The sequence below is a fragment of the Cyberlindnera jadinii genome (assembly GCF_001661405.1).
Source record: "Cyberlindnera jadinii NRRL Y-1542 unplaced genomic scaffold CYBJAscaffold_2, whole genome shotgun sequence".
Taxonomy (NCBI): Eukaryota; Fungi; Ascomycota; class Saccharomycetes; order Phaffomycetales; family Wickerhamomycetaceae; genus Williopsis; species Williopsis jadinii.
Window position 1 is genome coordinate 1,181,107 of NW_017963653.1, and position 18,370 is coordinate 1,199,476.

Genomic DNA, 18,370 nt, shown 5'->3' on the forward strand with positions numbered 1-18,370 from the left:
TTCACCAGTAGACCCTGAAATGGTCTTTATTTATATATGGCTGAACACAGCACCTCGTCCCACAGTCACGTTGAGCTGCCAGATATCAATTCGCCCGCTGCGTTCCGTAATCGGTGCATACTGTTAGCCCCAGATTGCGTTGGAAAGCCAGCAGAGACCACCACCCCATGTTAGTTGTTCCAATGCCCATTTCGCCCACAGAGGCCTTACCCAGTGCCAGAGATCGGCACAGACAACACCACTCTCCCTTTCAGGTCCATGGCCCAGCGAGATGAACTTCTTGGCTGGACATCTCTGTGCAAAATTGTACCACTTGGCCCTTTGGCAGAGCGCACTTCTCTCAAGGTGCTTGGTGAGGGGCCCAGTAGGCCCTTCTATGTACTTCCATTCCCAGGGCGACCAACGCTGGCGAGGATCGTTGGGTGGTAATTTGTCGTCTCCCCAACGACCATCGTATAACAGCCAGTCGCCATATGCCAATTCTCTGTGGTTGTCGGGTTTACTGGTGTTACTCACTGGAGACACGCTGGAGCCATCCCATGTGTATCCCAGATAGTTCAACGATGGGTCCCAAAGAGCACCACGGTCTGTAAAGTCGCTCAAGATTCCAAATGGTAGGTCGTGGGAATGTTGGCCAGTGGACGGGTAATTGGCATGAGTACCCCTAGCGCTGAATATGACAGGTTTGCCAGTGTCCGTCTTCTCAAGGGCACTGTAGTAATACGCACCGCCACCACCATGAGCAGACATCCACACGTAAACTGGAATGCCCTTGTAGAATCTCGTTAGAGAGTGTTCCCAATCACCAATGTGATTCCCGTATGGACCATGACCCATGACGAAAGGTCCCAAATTGAAGGAGTAGAAGTAAAACCAATACGCATCTACCCACCCATTCCCCTTGTCGACAACTATTAGGGTACTTGGAGCATCCCGTATTCTTCCTGTCGATAGATCAGGCTTGTTCAGCTTACCCGTCAGCCACTCTGGATCGTTATCAAACTCATGATCCGAGGTTAAGAACAGCTCCTCGTCCTTCAAACTCTCATTCTTCGCAAATGAAGCCAACATGGGCAGTGATAAAGGTGCGTTGTGTATCACGGTATGGTTCTTCGTCTCAACGTGGAAATACCTCACGTAGTCTGCAATGTCATAGGGGAGGTATGTCTCCTCTGTGTAGAGATGAACTTTAGGACAGTACGCCAGCACATAGTCCGGTATCTCCCCAGGTGCTAACACTTTGGTATTGGCATCTAGAGGTAGAGACCCGATTGGTGGTAATCTCTTCAAATTCAAATGAGGGTTCCTGGATGCGATATACTCCACAACGGCTGTCTCGTTTACCTCAAACCCTTGGAAGTAATCTGAGGCTAGATCAATAGGCAATGAGCTCACCACTAGCGGCAGTAGTAGTGTTATTATGTGTATTGTGTTCATGGTATCTTCTCGAGTGCAATCGTGCTATGTTGCAATGCAAACTAAACGTTGAAACAGCCGGAAGATATGGCTCTTCTTTTATAAAATTTGTATAAGTGTGAGGTACTTTTTGGTGTCAAAGAATGCGAGACGGAAGCACACGGCTAAACGTCAGAATTTCCCGACCGAGCCTTTTTTCAATTTAGCCGAAAACGGCAATTGCTTTATTGGTTGATTTCCGGACGTTTTCCCGGAATTCCCATAACAAGTCAGGTGATCAGAGCGTTCTTTGGAACAACTTGGTCTAATGCTAGCATCATGTTGATCAGACGTGTGTATACTGGGTTGGTAGAGGTGGAGTGGGTGGAGCAGGTCAAGCGTATGGAGCGTGGTGTTCATTTGGCTACTTCATAAATACATGAAGTGTATATGTATTATGCTCCATCAGCTGAGACTTCTCAAAGATCTAACGAACACCTTGTTCTCTCGTGATTACATGTCTTACAAGCAGTGTATAAACTGTTCGAAGTGCCCTCATTGTGAGACTGTACCCGTTCATGGTGCGTGTATTCATCCGGATGGAAATCTCAAAGCAATTGTTGATTCTGGGGCGAATACAGTTCAGCCTACGGTTTGACGTATCGGTGATCAGCTGGTGTCAAAACATGGCATTTTGATAATCAAATTTTTGAGGGGAGATTCATAATATTTCAAATACAAAACGACCGTTCTAAACCTGCTGTGTCACGCTGTGGAACACTATCATAAGCATTCAGCTAGCTCATGTGATTGGCAATTGTAAGTTATAGCCCTCTCTCAATATGCAGGTGAATGCATGTTCCAGTCGCAATTTATCTCCAAATATGCCCGATGAGTTCGTGAGCAGAGATGGGCTTAGACATTCATTGCACAGAAGGGCCCTCTTGAACTGCTTGGTACTGTTTATTGATCTGTGTGTACGTCTCCCGTGTAAAGAACAGTAATCAAGCAAATGCTCGGTCGATCGCCAGTATATGATGATGCGGACATTTGAAAGCGTGTAGAACGAGCGCATCAAGTTGTTATTCTTAGCTGAGCGTGGGAAAAGTCAACACCTAGACTGCCAGAGTTTAGAGTCCTTGTAAGACTGACTTCCTCTCATTTGAAATAATTTAGCACTTGATGATTCAGAAAGAGAAATTCCTTGTAACAATTGTTTTTCTGGAGTCAATTTTTAGATCTGTCACTCACTCCATGGACTACAAAGAGTGACGCAACTGAAACATTGGTTAAGCTAATGAAAAATACTCAGATACAGTTCACCACCCAATGTCGTCAAACACTGACTTAGAAAGCACTGGAGCATATGAAAAGTACAAAGTTACTTGAAGTAGTTCGATGGAATACGACCTTCAATGAATGTGCCATATATACCGACGCCTACTCAAACGGCAGAAAGGGCACATGTGGTAGAATTTGAGACAACTCGGATATTGATCAATTATTCTAAACATCTTCGGTTATCAATATTCAAGTACGCCGTTGTACATGCGGTATTGACATTGAATATGATAAAGGCTACTCGATTCTACTCTGAGGCTATTAATGAAGTTTGAAGGAAGAGTCGTTCATCCTGCACAGAAAGTATTTCAGGTAGGCATTGAAAAATTCAATTCAACGAATAGAGGGGAGTACTTTTAGGCCTCAGTATTGAAAGAGTTGTGTGTTGGTCTTTCTTTTTTTTTTTTTTGAAAGAGCGGACAAAGGTGCTGTAACCTGTTATTACTACCACAGTAATGAGAGACTCATCGTAAGATTCACCTTTACAACACCGGGATGATGTCATTAATATCATGGAATTTGAGAGTAAACCGTCAAGCTGAAAACACAGAGATGACTAACAGCGGTGATAACTGTTGAATAGAAGGACACGAGCGATCAACGAGCAATGTTGTGCCAAAAGATGTAAAACTACAAGAGAGAACTCTCCAAGTGGCACTGAAGATTTGTCATAGTTGGGTGTCGATGGGTGTTGATTATCTGCTGAACAACATTGATTGCAAAGGCAAGTTTGAGCTTCCATCATCTTGGTCAACATCGACTTTGCCCTTCCTGAACAACTTCTGTCACGCCTTAAGAGACTAGTAGCCCTACCATCCACTTCACAATGATTACTTGATATCCAATAAACCCAGGGTCTCAACCAGTTACTCGGTGTCCACCACTTCTCGACTCTCCAACTTCACTGAGTTCAATTCCAATGCAAAGAAAAATCTTGACCTGTCACACTTTAAAGGCGGGCTTCAAGATAACATAGTGGCTCTACCGTTACTAATGCCCTTTTCTAACCTTATTTTCATCAGCCTGCATAAACTATGCGCCATTACATGCGAGTTTACATAAGCTTTGTGAGAAAAAGGCGAAAAAAAGTACCGTGAGCATTGAGCACTAAGCACACAGGGATGCATATTTCAGTCCCTTGGCCAGCGTCTTGAGACTTTGCTCTTGGAGCAGTGCACACTTGTTGCAAACACGCAGTTAGGGCTTACAAAGGGTTATAACTGATAGATGTAAAGGTCATAACGTGTCATTAAAAAGTATTTGCAAATGAATATACGTCTCCAAATAGGCTTCCCTTGGTGAGAAAAGGGGTTTGAGGATGAAAATGCGATTGTGCTCGGCTTGATGAGTGCACCCGGTACGTGTAAAATAGCTCAATCAACACGTACCGGCTCTGTGTAAAATTTCCGAATTAGCCTCCATAGCGGATGATGTTAAGCCCTTGATGTAACTGTCGATAGCTGGCTATCTCTGGTCTTGGTTCTATTCATCGTGACAAGTATCGAACCGTCGCTACTCAAGACGCTTCCCCTGTTAACCGGTGGCTGAGGTCTTGCCTTTGTAGATTCAGGAAGGGACGTGGATGACATCGTAGAGATGTACGAGCGAGAGCTCATTGAGCGACGAGGTCTTTGAAACTGCTGTGAATGTCTCGACTTCTTAGAGGAGGAACGCGCCATCGTGGCAGCGCCCAACTTTGGCGAAGTTGGGGAGGATTCAGCACCTGGAACTTTGTAAACACCGTTAAGTATATCCTGGCGGGTCACCACTTTAACATGTTTTGTCTGTAGTGACTTTCGCTGTTGCTTCTTAGATGCCAGCTGGTCTGTTTGCTGTTGCGGTAGTTGCCGCTGTCCTTGTTGTTGGATACAAGGTTGTGTGTCAGATCCCGTCGATGCCTTTCTCGAAGAGGACCCAGACTCGGTTGATAAATCAGCATCCAGCTGTGATGAAGATTTAGACATGGGCAAGTGGAAGAACCCGCCTCTCTTCGAAGGTATAAGAACCTCCTTGATCAACTTCGAGTGGAAACTCCAGATCTTTGTAAACACCTGTATGCAAGACAATGCTAGAGAATGGCGTTCATTGGCCTCTTTTGGAGACTCGTGTTTAGACCTTGGGCTCGAATCTCTGGCCTGCCCCATATCTGATGTAATCCAAGGCTGTACTATAACACTTGAAGCCATCTATTTGTGTGTTGTTGTTGCTGTTGCTTGTTGCTTCTTCTCTGCTTTCTTGTGTGTACTCTAAGCAAAACCTGCACCGACAAGAGAACCGTGTTTGTGTAAATACGAAGAGCAGAACACAACTGTTTTGAATTCTGGAACTCCTGGGTGTAGTGGTGATTGACGAGGTTAAATGTCTCTTTCCAGCTCTCTATGGACTCAATAACCCTCTTATGGTAATTGTGTAGACAACCAGTATAGGACAAGGAGAAAAGAAAAATGTTTATAAATGATTTCTGAGATGACAGTTCGATGCACATAAAACGTTTCAAGTTTCGGCCTCGGCAAAATATAAAACACTAATGCAATTTCCAGGGTCAAAGGCTTCTGCAGCGAGAAGCAGTGTGGATTGGAAGGAAAGGCTTCAAACACGCAAACTTGAGGTGGAATGAACAAGAAAGAAACGGAGGGGCGAAAAGAAAAAGAAGCCTCTTGTGTTGCTGGGAGACGTGGATACTCGTGTTCAAAACAATAGCCCTTCTTCGTGGGGCTTTAGGTGTGCTCAATGTAGAGAGACTGATGAATTGGTATGATCTCTCCCAAGGGCTTGCTGTCTGCGTACAAAGCTCTGGTATACGCCTGAGTTTTATAAAGGTCGGACTTTTGGGGGAATTTAGACCTGATATTTATACATCAACTAAACGAACAAGGGAGTACGGAGGCCACCAGTCTGGGCAGGCGACACAGAAGGTACATGAACTTTGGGTGCTGATAATTAGCAAAATCACCCTGCCAGCATGCTGCCCAATTTGGGTTCAGATGCATATAATTTTTTCTGTCTCTCTCAATGCTGGAAGTCAAACTCGGCATAAAACGCCATATGTCGGCTCTACAATCTCTATGGTATCTCGGGTTTGATGATGAGAGAGGTACCCGACCTTGGTTTCATGGGATTGGCCAACCTCTTCCTGATGATACAAATCCGGTGCCCCTTGTTTCGACTCTCTGGTGTCATTCCAAGCTTTTCTCGGTTTAGGTCCGTTGTTTCGACCCGGTGTCATTCCAAAGCCTTTTTGGTTTAGGTCCCTTGTTCCATCCCTTCAATGGAGCTGAGGAATCCATCAATTCCACGCGCCTGTTTGGTTTGCCACCTTATGAAAGACGCACCGTCTCGCACGAAAGTTTCCCTTGGTTACGCTGTCTGTTTTTTGTTTTTTGGGGGAAAACCTTGCTTTCCTTCGGCCTAAAGATAAACCCGAAGCCCGTACACCGGGGTTTTGGGATGTCCGTTGCCGAAGTGCTCAACCAACTCAATGGTCATTCGTGAAAGTGTGCCATTTTATGCTCCCGATAGAGAGTAAACGAGACAGAACAGAGGTGGTGATTTTAGAGGAGCATGAACGCACTCCTTGTGTGTGTGTCTTAGTGAGATGTGGTAAGACACTTGACGAGGATGTTGCGTGCACTGTTGATGTCGTGGTCGACAAACAGGTTGCAAGAGGCACAGTGGAAGGTGTGGTCGGCCAGAGACAGTGTGTCTTTTATTGTCCCACATGTCTTGCTCGTGTACTCTTCAGTCATTCTCGAGAGACGTGTCCCCGTGACTTGACATTTGAAGGCCAAACACTGGTAAAAGGCTTAATGCGAGCTCATAATCAAGTTTTTGTTCATCCCGCGGTTCCTGCTCATGCTTACCAATTCTCGACTTTCGAATGGTGGTGGTACGATGTTTTCGTACGATGATGTTAGATGTTTTATGGTTTGCCAATGATCATCAGTCACTCTGTCTGTTATTTTTTGTACAGTTTACGGCATTGCTTTGATTTCCTCGCGGCCTGCATCTCGCCTATCTTCTTCTTCAACGCCATTATTTTCTCCCTGCGCAATGAGAGATGAAAGGACCCCCAGCTGGAGAATACTCAGTGATGAAGTGCGTGCTGCCGGAGTCTAACGCGACAGTTTTACCTCGAGGGTCGTGAATGTTGTTCTTCTTGCACTCGACAGGGATTATGAGATGGAATGCGCGCAACAAGCGGTTGAAGTGCAGTTTAACGTCGTGCATAATTTCCAGGTTATCCATCTCACGACGTTGACGTTTTCCAACTTTGAACTGCTCTTTCTTCGTAATTATGGGGAAAAGGAGCCTGTCAAATGGCCGTTGTATGCTTCGTAAAATTTTCCCTGAGGGAAGGATTTTGATTTTTAGGCTTGAATTGCCCATATAGCGGACACTTTCCCTACCATAAATCAGCTTTGCTATCATTTTGCTGTGCGTTCTCGTGCCTTGACAGCAGTTTCAGATTTGGCTTAAAAGTCTACGAAAGTCTACAAAAGGGCACCTGTTTTGGGCAACAGTTGTAATCTTCGTCCTATGCTGCTGTTGTGGTTACCAAAACGCACCATTCCAGAGGGCTTCAGTTTCCGACTTAGTCGTCAAGATTCGTTGCCCACCATCTTCTCCGTATAACTGACAAGATAAACCATGGACGTCATAGCATTACAGTGTAATGAAGCACACGTTACCAAGCAATATGTATATCACATGTGTGTTCTTAACGAAAACAAGCTATCTGTGTAGATTAGGTTCATGACCATCTTCTTCTACTCATATGCGGACTGAACATGGGTTTGATTACATGTATGACAACTTAATAATCCTGTTCCTGGACGTGGTCGGAAATCGGAACTACATCATTCTGTTGGGTTGATAAAATGTTCCTGGTCCCCTGTGGTTAGCTCATGCCCCCCCCCCCTCAGTTTACAACGCATGTACTTCATAAGTTATTGAAACAAATATTTCTATAGCGAGATTGTTGTCGTCATATGGGTTCATCATTCTTCCATAGAGTTGAGAGAAAGGAATCATCAAGTTTCCTATCTTTCTTCAATGGACTCGGAATGGCCTTCTTAACCTGTGAATAACGCACCTTAAGAGCCTCCATGCGCTTTCTCCTTATTCTCTCAGATCCCGGCATAGTTGATCTACCACCGCTGTACAACAGACTCGAGGTCTCTAATGGATCACGAGTGAACTTCTGCGGTGTTATCATGGCTTCAAAGCTGCTAATTGGAGACTTCCCCCGCGTCGGCGAATCATCAGGGTCAAATGACTCATCGCTTAGTGCTCTGAAGGTGCTCTCCATAGTGTCTTCTAGTTTTGATCTCCACAATGAAAGAATTCCCCTGAGGCGGGCCCGACTCCACCGTGATCTAAATTTGTCAACAGCCTCATTGTCCCGGCGGGCTTTCATGAGTTCAATGGACCAAAGGTTAAGATACGTCATGCTCAATTTCAAGTCCCTCTCTTCCTCAAACTCCACAAGGGACAGCTGCAATTCTTGCGTCCTGAGATAGGCCAACTGCAACTTTGTCAACCCTGTAGACAAGAGGTTTGTTTCGTTCATGCCATTAGCCCTTTGTTCCAGATCGTTAAATAGATCGTACTGCTGTAACCAACGATCAAATGTTGGACGCAATAAAGTCTCCTTCAAGAAATCACGCTTAAACAAGATTTCCTGATCCAGATAAGTTTGGTACCGGTCATACCAAGCTCTCAAGGCGTTCAAAGTCCGGGTCTTGGAAATCTGTGCTTCAAACTCTGAAATCTTTGGTAGCAATTTGATCTCAACTCTGTTATCGTACGCATCATTCCACTTCTGAAAGAACAAAGTCTTGACCGTATTCCAAGGATCTTCTTTGTATACATTGGCTGCTCTGATGGTCATTTCATCGATTGACCGCTTCTTTGCGCTTAGTTTTGTAAAGAACTTCTTGATGGCCATTCTGTCTGCAGCTTTGCTATCCATGCATAACTCGGTTAAACTACGCTTCCAGTTTTCGAAATAAATGACCTTGGTATACGAGTCCATAGCCTTTTTCGCCAATTCTGAAGAGTCCATCACCTGGGTATATTTTTTGATCCATTTGTTGAGAAATATTTGCTGGACAAAGCCCTCGTGATACTTTCCCAACTTTTTCAACTTTACCTTCTCTCTCCATGACTGAAATGTACCTTGTTCAATAGACCGCTCATACTTCCTCAGAGTTAGTTTGTAATACCAAGAGCCAAAATACCTGGCCATTAATTTACCTCGTAAATTGTCCAAGAACTTTTGAGCTTTCTGATCGTTTTCAAACTTCCTTTTGAACTGATTCATTACAAACTGTTTGAGAAATTCCCTGCGCTTCTCGATGACTTCGTTTTGTTTCAACTTTAAGAATAAATTATACCTCCATAAACTCAAAAACTTCTCTTTTGAATATGCTTTGTGTATTTCCTCCAATTGATGTGTCTGGCCTAACGATCTAGACATGATACCTTTCCATTTGGTGAAAAAGAATCCACCGAGAAGAGCCATCTCCAAATCAGAAGCGCATTGCTCCATAACTTCTAGTTGTCTCGCTTTCTTTGTCCACTTGGCAAAGAAAACCGACAGGATTCTTTGCACTGTTATTGACTTCAACCTCCATTGTTTGAATATTTTACGTAACAAGTTCGTAGAGTAAAGTTCCTTGCCTTTCTCCGACGAATTAAGCCTGTCAACCCATTTGGACAATATTTTCGATTGTGTTTGCAAATCACACACAGTTTCTAATTCCTGGCATTCTTCAAAGTTTGCTCTCCAAATATCCCAAAACTTCATCGTTAATTTCACCTTGGCGAATATCTCTGCATTGTTTTGGTAATCTTCAGTTACACTCTTCAATCTGAAATACCAGGCAGCAATGTATTTCTTCTTCAAGTACAACTGCCATACTTGGACGTTCTTGTCCATTTCATGGTTCTTTCTCCTTTTTATGAGCCATATTTTGAAGAATTTGGCCATATTGTTAAACTCCCTGAAATGAAGAAAATTTGACAGTTTCATCGCTTCATTACACGGATGCTTCACAAAGATATCTATAACTTTGTATAATTTTGAATAATCACCGCCGGACCGTAGTTGGTTATAGACAGTGATGATGAACTTATCAGTTGCAGGGTCTAGCTCATGCTCTTCAAGTATGGCAATGTAGTTAGCAAAAATGCCCTGGAAATGAGCGTTGGTTTCAGTCAGTGGTAATTGACTCAGCAGCTCCTCCAACAGGTGTAAGTCTAAGGGTATTACATGCCTTACTGAGGTGGTTTGTTGTCGCTGCCCGAGAAGATCTTGCTCATCTGTACCATCATCATCATCATCATCATCCACCTGCAACTCCAGTGAGCTCCCGCTGACGGTGCGATGTATCGGTGTGATTGGAACCAAATCGTCGCCTATTATCACAGTACGTTCACTCACATTGAACCGTCTAGGCGATTTACTCCTGGACAACGCGTTCACGTCCGCATTGAGGTAACTATCTGTTGACTCCCATTGTACGCGTTCTCGTGTCGCAGCTTCTCTGTCACGAGTAGGCGACCCAAGGTCCAACTGCGTCACTTTGTTGATAAGCTCCTGCGTATCCAATGCCCTCTCTGGACGCTCCATCGTACTGTGTCCGAGCACCTCGATAAGTCACTTAGAACACCTTCAATGTTTAATACCCGTCAAAGCATATCCTTCCTCGAAACTGTTAACCGCCCACAGCGTTGTTTTTGTTTACCTTTTTCGTTGTTGTATGGCCTGGTTAGCAGTTTATGTGGTGTCCGGATGTCTTCCACCCCCAGAGTCTCGGAACTTGCCGAAGATGTCCCCAATGGCTGGACGGTGCTGATAAGATACACACGGATGTATAAAACTGGGACATCTTGTGTTTCTTTGACTTTCTCAGCCACTAACAATGCGTCGTTTGTCATAGGTGGCTATACTGTGCTTACAATTGGAAACGGTTCAACATGGGCACAATTAACAAGCTTCTTATCATCAACCCAAACTCTTCGCAGTCTGTCACGGATAACTTGAAGAGTCTGTTGCCGGTACCACCAGCAACTGAGTTAGAATTCTACACGGGCCCACCAGATGCTCCACCCGAGATTGATGGACCCGAGACTTCCAGGAAGTCCACAGAGGTTTGTCTCCCGGACCTTCTGAAGCACTACGTTGATGATTACTCGGGTTATCTGGTCTGCTGTTATTCAGACCACCCGTTAATCTACGAATTGAGGAAGCATACTGCCAAACCGGTTTTGGGTATATTCCAGGCCAGCGTTACTTATGCCCTCACACAGAGCCCTGATAAGTTTGGTATCTTGACCTCCACGTCCTCGTGGGAGAAGATCCTCGACGATGCGGTTTATCACCTGTTTGGTGGTGCGAATGTGCCACTATTCACTGGGACAGTGGCATCAAATGTTGAAGTGCTGAAGCTTGGTGATCCAAAGTACTTCAAGAAGTTGGTTGAAAAGGCGCGCATCTGTGTGGATTCCGGGGCAAAGACAGTCTTGTTGGGTTGTGCAGGTCTCTCTGGGTTAGAAGCGAAGCTGGAGGCTGAATTTGATGGCGTGAAATTCATTGATAGTGTCAAAATTGGAGCTGAATTGCTCAACTCCTTGGTTAGATTCAATAGTCTTTAAATTCATATAGTTATTTTACCTTGTGCTTCTTTGAGTGTATTCTTTCAGCAATTGACTCTGATGGCCTCTTATTATCGGTCTTTGGGCCCTCCACCTTGCGCTCGTCCTCGTGATCTGTCCCCTCCTCTTCCTTGAATTTAACCTTGGGAGTCTTCTCATTATGATTCAAGACATTTTGCTCCTCCTCCTTAACCACGTTGTTCTTAAAAAACGCTGTGATACCTCCCTTTTTCACGGGCTTGACAAGTTGTGGCCCATCATTAGACATCTTTCCAACATCTTTGGTGACTTGATACCATTCAAGTTCGTCATGGTCATGAACATCAAGTGCAACTTGAGCTATTTCTTTATCCCAGTGCCCATTTTTCCCTAACCACTGTTCCCATTCCTTTGACCCTGGCTCAAGGACGATAGGCATCCTATGATGAAGCCATTCCATCTTCTCAGGTGCAGGACCAGTTACGACAGTGTAGCTCTCAAATTTGTCTTCATTCTCCAAGATGGTTTTACTCCATAATCCAGCGAGGAACATAACCTTTCCATCCTTACGTTTGATATAATAGGGGACCTTTTCTATTCTTTTCGTCGTTCCAATGGACCTTTGTTGCCATTCATAATACCCTTCGACAGGGATAACACATCTGTGAAATTTTGAAACGCTTGCCCAAAGTTTTGAACCTTCAATTATCGCCTCTTTTCTAGCATTGAACGTCTTGTACTGTGTGAATTCATTAGGTCTCTTTGTCCAGGTCGGTACAAGGCCCCAGGACATGTACTCTAGTACTCCGTTTCCGTCTTTAGCTATGCGATAAACAGGTGCTCTCTTTGTGGGACCAATGTTGTATGATGAATAGTCGTTATGAACTTCTGAAACGTTTAAATGAGGCTCTTGGATGTATTGCTCGTACTGTTGGTGCATCTCATGTTGTAGAGCCTGTGGTTGCTAAGGAACGAACTGTCAGCATTGAACTGAAATAAAGATAGGAAAAACGCTCCCCTATCCATACCATTGACATTGCATATCTTCCACACATTATGATGTTGAAGCAATTGAATCTTCTTACGAATTGTGTTGGCCTCAACGGTGTGGATTACTTTACTCCCTTCAATCCTGACAGTGATTGACTGGAGGACGGGTATGGTGTCTGGATGTTTTGAGGTTCCTTTCACATGGTTCCTATAAGCCAGTACAAACCAGTATGAAAAGTGGTAGACTGATGTTAACAGAGCACAATAGCCCAATTTTGCTCCTTGACGGTCATATATCCATGGATTTCCATTAACTCGGTTAAAGGCTGTACGCTATTCACCTTGAAGTGCGTATGAATCTGACCATTGCTATACAACACAGACAAATAGTCTAACAGAGGTCAAAAGCCACACACGTTGATGGAAGGTAACCCATGGTCTGACCAGGTTTTTCTGGTGTAAATCAACAAAGATCAGCAACACGGCAACCTTTGAATTTGATTCAAAAACGTTTAATTTCAACAGATCACTCGATAATCGCTGGAATGTGGTATTTTTCCGAGGTTCTATGGGATTGATCTCTTCTAACGTCAAATTGACATATCAAAATCATTGGGATATTATTTGTCCCCTTAGACGGCTGTTTAAGGTGTCTTTGCCAGTGAAGATTGATGTTAATAGGAGTATTATTAATCTATGGTGACTTAGCACCTTCTACTTTGTCATGAATGCTTTGTAGCAGTCATACCCAATTCTCAAGATCTTGTTCGCAATGACGACCAGGGCCTCCTGTGAAATGGAGCAAGCTCCTGCACAGGCTATCACAGATTTTTCAAGAAGATTCCATGTAGATATTCTGATGTGCTTACACGACGTCATATTATTTGCATTAAAAGATTTTTTTTCCCTTTTTGCCTTTGTCAAATGCCAGGACCTCGTAATTTGTACAGTTTTGTTGGCTTGAAGATAGTTTGCTGTATTGAAATCTGAAACTTGGATCTGCTCATGAAACAATTCCATGAAATACTCAATCCTATGCTCTTCTATTCAAGGTCTCGACTCTGGGTTATACGCTCTAGAGCCCCCCATCTTCAGAGTCTCGCTGCATAGTAATTAGAGAAATTCCGCAACGACCGGCAAAACTCGCTTATTTTGTTGTTAATGCACTGCCCTGCGCCTTGATTCAACCGTAGGTACACACCGCTCCAATGAAATCATTTGAATGAATCCATAGTCCCCAGTAGCCAGCCAATGGCCAATACCCAGTACCAACAACGTTACGGGCATGGTTGTGAAACATGCTCGAATTGGTGTCTTGTATTAACTGGTTCTAACTCTCAGATATTTCCTTCGGCTTTGAGGCAGGCCTTGGTCATTGTTCCCTAGTCTTCAGTTATTGTCAGCTACAACAGCATGCTTTTTGAACCAATACTTGTTCGTTAATCTAAAGATTATCATCTCCGATCAATTGGTAGATTCGAAATTGGCGTTCAAAGTCAAATTGGACTGTGTGCGGTTTTTTAGTTACACTGCATTTCTTTGGGTTAAGGATGTTTACGAGTTGTATGAGGGTGGAAACCAAGCCGTATTAAGTTCAACAAAAAAAATAAGCAGGAAGTTCAGATCTCAATGTAATTAAAGAAATAATCTTCCAATGACACTTCTTCTCAGTACTACATTCCTCCAGAAATTTTTCAACAAAAAATATATAGCAAATGTTGATGTTGATTGAGGAGTGCTTTTTCGTATCCGGCTTGCAACTTGCACGCAAAAGAGAGAATGTATTAATATGAGTCGTTGCATATATATGTGGGTTTCAGGTTCCAGATCACCAAACAGACATAACTTTCGACTTTGCCACACTTGCAATATCGCATGCATGCTGATAATTTCGGAAAGTCTCCGTCATAGGTTCTCTGTAAGCTGATCACCGAACATCTTTGCAAATCGTATTAGGAGTTAGTTTCCCTATTAAGCTCCCTCATTGAATGATCCATGCATGGAGTTAAATGAACCGTTTTTCACGAATTCCATTTGGTCGCTGTTTCTGGAAATCTGTGTGATTGAAATTTGAGAGAAGTTCAATAGTAACTGCCAAGCATATGTACATTATGCGAAGTATCGTAATCAGAACAAGCGGACGATCGAAGCAATCCTCCTCTCTTCTGCACTCTTGCTGATTCTGGCGTATATTCACCACTTTCACTTAGTGTTGGGCATGTCAATACCACCGCTTATTGAAAGTTGGAACTTTCAGCAAACAACAAGTATCTAGGAAAATCGTTAAGCATCAACTGATAGTTTCAACATTTATTGGTCGACAAACGCCATGGTTTCTATATATTATCGATTGACAAGAGCCAAAGGCTGGAGTATGGAAATTAAAGGCGTATTATACCAAGCACATAGTAGTCTTTCCTGACAGTCAATTCCAGTCGCAAAACTTTTTAGATATTCTCAAAAATAATCCAGCAATTGTACATGGAGCAATGTACTTCGAAAATTTCCATTAATGCCCAAAATTCCACAATTATTCTTCAGTATGAACTTTTATGAACTTTCATATTGAGCACGTACGCCTTAAGTTACATAGCACTGAAAGTGCAGGATAAATGGTAATAACTACCGACCTGCTAAGGCGTCTTGTGGAACATTGTCCGCCAGAACAACATTGCGAAGTGAAAAGCCACACATATAATGTACAGCTATCACATTTCACGGATATCAATTGTAGACTGAGACCCTATATACGGGGCGTGTTTACGTTTCTAAATTTGGGGTAATACTGTATTGTTCGTTTGTGTTAGGAACCTGACAGTTGCGTTTGTCAGGCATGTAATACTAAAGTCAAAATCACAATACAAAAAAACTGCAACAAAACGTTTCGCAAACAAGCCTGTTGCAGAAACCACAACTTGAAGACTAATACACAACTTTCCGTATATCTAATTAACTTCAAAGAGATATACAGTTACAGCAACGATGTTACAGTATAGGTATTTCATCGCAAAATGACTAAGAGCTGATTGTAAACAATTTCCTACTTGTGAAAGTTTACGGGGAACGGTTCAACATGACATCCCTGAACTGAAGAACAGCATATCTGAGAAACGAGAATGTGTTCAAGGTTTCAATCCTTCATACGCAAAAGAGACCAAAGTCGATCGACGTGTAGTCGACGTTGCCCGCAGCCTTTCCATTTCTTGTTGGACCATTTGATACAAATCTTTTGCGAGCCTATTGGAAATCTACTAAATATAGCAGATGATCAATTACATGATTCCACTTATACAGTGTGACGCATTACTTGTGCTAGAATAAACAAGAAACACATTCTTTCAGAATGCGCTCCTCGGCTATCTTGTACTTCATAAAGCTTACAGAGTTAACAGATCATAGCACAATACAATCCATATATGAAAGAAGCCATGTGTGATGTACAGCTCAATACAACTGAAATTCTCTTTTTGAAATAGAAACCTTTTTACACCAATTTTTTGGAGATACTACATATGTTTGGCGATGTACATCCTTGCCTCAGTAATAGCAGCTTCTGCATAATCCAAATTTTTTTTCTGTAGCTTTTTTTCTTGATTGAACGGGGAACCTCGGATCAATCGTTGACAAACTTTAGAACGAAAGATTTCTATTCTCTCTTGGTTGAACCCATAGAGCGAGATTCAATGGTCAAACTGCCTAAACTAGCTCCGTAGATCCCACATTCTTCTTCTTTTTTATTTCTTAATAAGCGCACTAGATTTGTACTGAACCGCATATGCTCTCGCTTACAATATGATGCGCAAAGTTTACACGGGTACCAAAACTGGTGCTAGGCGTGGCAAATTATTAATCTTGCATTGGTGATACAACGGTGGAGTATTTGCCGGAATTTTACAGGCCCACTTAGTCTATGGGTACTGAGCTAATTGAAAGCTGATCTTGAGCTCTTAGAGGTGCTTGTCAGATCCGACAGTCTAGGATTTCTCATGAGTTTGGTCTGTCCCATTTCTAGGTTATAGTACTTCATAAATAGAGGGTCTAAAGATCAAAGAACTGAAAAACCGGCCTCCAGAAGGTAAAAGCATCAATGGAACTACAAGCTGGTAACCATTGTGGCGTCGTATGATTCTCCATGTGAACAACGAAATACATTCCCCAAACAGCCTCACAAGGTGGGTATGTGGTAATTTGTTTACTTTACGTAGTCCTCGAGAACATGAATGCCTAGTGTAAATCCACATTATATGGACTGATCATGCCTTACTTCTTATAATAAAGGCAAAAAATAACATATTCTATACGTTGGCTTGCATTTATGTTTTTCGGGTATGCAGAATTTGCGTCTATACACGCCTATGTACATTCATAAAATATCTCCTCGTTGCATTTTGCCCATCATACATAGATGCAAAGAAAAAAGGTATCTATCATTTTTATAATACAACCATACAGTTTTATGGAGTACTTGGTTATTCTTCAAGGAGAAGTTGACGCTCTTCGCAATTCATTGTGTTCACGAACGGAGAATCTAATGAACAAGTGAAAGGAAATCGTTCATCGATTAGAGACGTCCGTTGAATGGGCGTTGGCAGATGTCTGAATAACCATATATCTATCGAAACTACCGAAGCGAGAAGTACCTGCTTCTATGTACATTCCGGTCCTCGAATGTCACATCTGACAGTCCATACTTCTCATATCTAGGGTTTCATGCTATGAGTTGGAGATGTTAGGCCTTAGAATGTGCATATTAATTTGGGTCGATCTTGAGCGCTTCGTATGCATAACTTCTAGTTACAATCTGTATTCCATTAAAACATTCCTTATTCCAGAAACTCTTAAAATAGTATATAAGTTTCTAATATCTCTCTTACTTTTCTCATGTTTCAGGGAGAGCTCCTTCCTCTTTCTTCATAGAATCATTCGTTTAGGAAGTATGAAGTTTCTCACAAGTGTACTTTCCACCTTTCTTTTGGCGGCATCATATGTCTGCGCAAAAGAGGTCGATGGTGTTTTCACCTCAGTGAATAGGATCTCCAAGTCCAGTGATTCCCAAACCTCGACACAGATTCCTTTTGACTGGTATGACGTCGAAGTTGGATGGACCATCGACACAAGCAAAATCGAGACCGGTGATACATTCAGTTTGACCATGCCATATGTCTATCAAGTGAGAATCCTGAACAACGGTATTTTAAGCACTTACTTTGATATCACCAGTGACGATAAAACCATTGCTTCTTGTGACGTTGACAATGCAGGTGGAAGATCCCTTGAGACTACTATCACCTGTACTTTGACTGCTGATCTTTCCTCTTACACAACCTTTTCTGGTACTGCTGATTTCCTCATTGTCTTCGACGCAGGTGGAAGAACAGAGACCATTGAATCTGCTAAAAAGTGGACTTCTGGCTCGAACGTTGTCACTTTCAACGGTGATCTCTCCTCCCAAGTCTCTTTTTCCGGTATCAACACCAGTGGACGTCAATTCATTTCCAGAATTACCATGAGAGGTGACACCTTCTATTACTACGCTGCTCCAGCACAGTTGTGTAGAGGTGGTGCCATCTCCAGTGGTACTTTCACCTTTGAGATTGAAAATGACGGTTATGAACTTAAGCTTGAAGATGTTGAGGCTTACTACACTAACCAATTCAACTCTTTTGGTTTCCCAACTTCATACAGCAACTTGGCCATTACTTCAAAAACGTTGAGCAGTAACAAGAGAAGAGTCACTATCGAATTCGGCGCTATTCCAGCAGGCTCGCGTTTTTGGTTCTCTGATTACAGCAATAAACTTGATCAGAACTACCAACTTTACTCCGTTGTTGACGACATAGAAGTTGTCTGTCAAGGTAGAGGCAGAGATGGTGTACGTGAAACTACAAGGTTGACTCCAGTCAAGGGAGCTGCTGGAGGTGATGGTGATGGTGTTCAAAAACCTGTTACAATTACCACTTCTAGCACATGGACTAGATGTAGTACGGCAACAAGATTTGTTACGGGT

The 18,370-nt window shown here is 42.9% G+C and overlaps 7 protein-coding genes across 7 annotated transcripts; 2 read left to right on the plus strand and 5 right to left on the minus strand.

Moving 5' to 3' along the window:
* Nucleotides 1-62: 62 nt before the first annotated feature.
* CYBJADRAFT_166355 (uncharacterized protein) lies at nucleotides 63-1,517 on the minus strand. Its single transcript, XM_020214450.1, has one exon. The coding sequence runs from the start codon at nucleotides 1,435-1,437 to the stop codon at nucleotides 124-126; it is 1,314 nt and encodes a 437-aa protein (XP_020072683.1). The 5' UTR covers nucleotides 1,438-1,517; the 3' UTR covers nucleotides 63-123.
* Nucleotides 1,518-3,895: 2,378 nt separating this feature from the next.
* On the minus strand, nucleotides 3,896-5,117 carry CYBJADRAFT_166356 (uncharacterized protein). The gene has a single exon (XM_020214451.1). The coding sequence runs from the start codon at nucleotides 4,920-4,922 to the stop codon at nucleotides 4,170-4,172; it is 753 nt and encodes a 250-aa protein (XP_020072684.1). The 5' UTR covers nucleotides 4,923-5,117; the 3' UTR covers nucleotides 3,896-4,169.
* Nucleotides 5,118-6,706: 1,589 nt separating this feature from the next.
* On the minus strand, nucleotides 6,707-7,496 carry CYBJADRAFT_51069 (uncharacterized protein). Its single transcript, XM_020217745.1, has one exon. It carries the CDS (start codon nucleotides 7,162-7,164, stop codon nucleotides 6,769-6,771), a length of 396 nt encoding a protein of 131 aa, XP_020072685.1. The 5' UTR covers nucleotides 7,165-7,496; the 3' UTR covers nucleotides 6,707-6,768.
* Nucleotides 7,497-7,549: 53 nt separating this feature from the next.
* SFI1 (Sfi1p) lies at nucleotides 7,550-10,456 on the minus strand. Its single transcript, XM_020214452.1, has one exon. It carries the CDS (start codon nucleotides 10,367-10,369, stop codon nucleotides 7,721-7,723), a length of 2,649 nt encoding a protein of 882 aa, XP_020072686.1. The 5' UTR covers nucleotides 10,370-10,456; the 3' UTR covers nucleotides 7,550-7,720.
* A 260-nt stretch (nucleotides 10,457-10,716) lies between these two features.
* On the plus strand, nucleotides 10,717-11,394 carry CYBJADRAFT_123185 (aspartate/glutamate racemase family protein; the record flags this gene model as incomplete). Its single annotated transcript, XM_020212469.1, has 1 exon — nucleotides 10,717-11,394. One exon carries the CDS (start codon nucleotides 10,717-10,719, stop codon nucleotides 11,392-11,394), a length of 678 nt encoding a protein of 225 aa, XP_020072687.1.
* Nucleotides 10,962-12,337, minus strand: CYBJADRAFT_166360 (putative peptide hydrolase; the record flags this gene model as incomplete). Its single annotated transcript, XM_020214453.1, has 1 exon — nucleotides 10,962-12,337. A coding segment is annotated over exon 1 (904 nt), but the record flags the coding sequence as incomplete, so codon positions are not given.
* A 4,962-nt stretch (nucleotides 12,338-17,299) lies between these two features.
* Nucleotides 17,300-18,344, plus strand: CYBJADRAFT_171555 (uncharacterized protein; the record flags this gene model as incomplete). The annotated part of the gene is made up of 1 exon (XM_020216236.1): nucleotides 17,300-18,344. A coding segment is annotated over one exon (1,045 nt), but the record flags the coding sequence as incomplete, so codon positions are not given.
* Between the last annotated feature and the right edge of the window lie 26 nt (nucleotides 18,345-18,370).

What these genes read in the sequence shown, in the direction of transcription:
- SFI1 (XM_020214452.1), bottom strand. Translation starts at nt 10,369, where the DNA reads ATGGAGCGTCCAGAGAGGGCATTGGATACGCAGGAGCTTATCAACAAA.
- CYBJADRAFT_166355 (XM_020214450.1), bottom strand. Translation starts at nt 1,437, where the DNA reads ATGAACACAATACACATAATAACACTACTACTGCCGCTAGTGGTGAGC.
- CYBJADRAFT_166356 (XM_020214451.1), bottom strand. Translation starts at nt 4,922, where the DNA reads ATGGCTTCAAGTGTTATAGTACAGCCTTGGATTACATCAGATATGGGG.
- CYBJADRAFT_51069 (XM_020217745.1), bottom strand. Translation starts at nt 7,164, where the DNA reads ATGATAGCAAAGCTGATTTATGGTAGGGAAAGTGTCCGCTATATGGGC.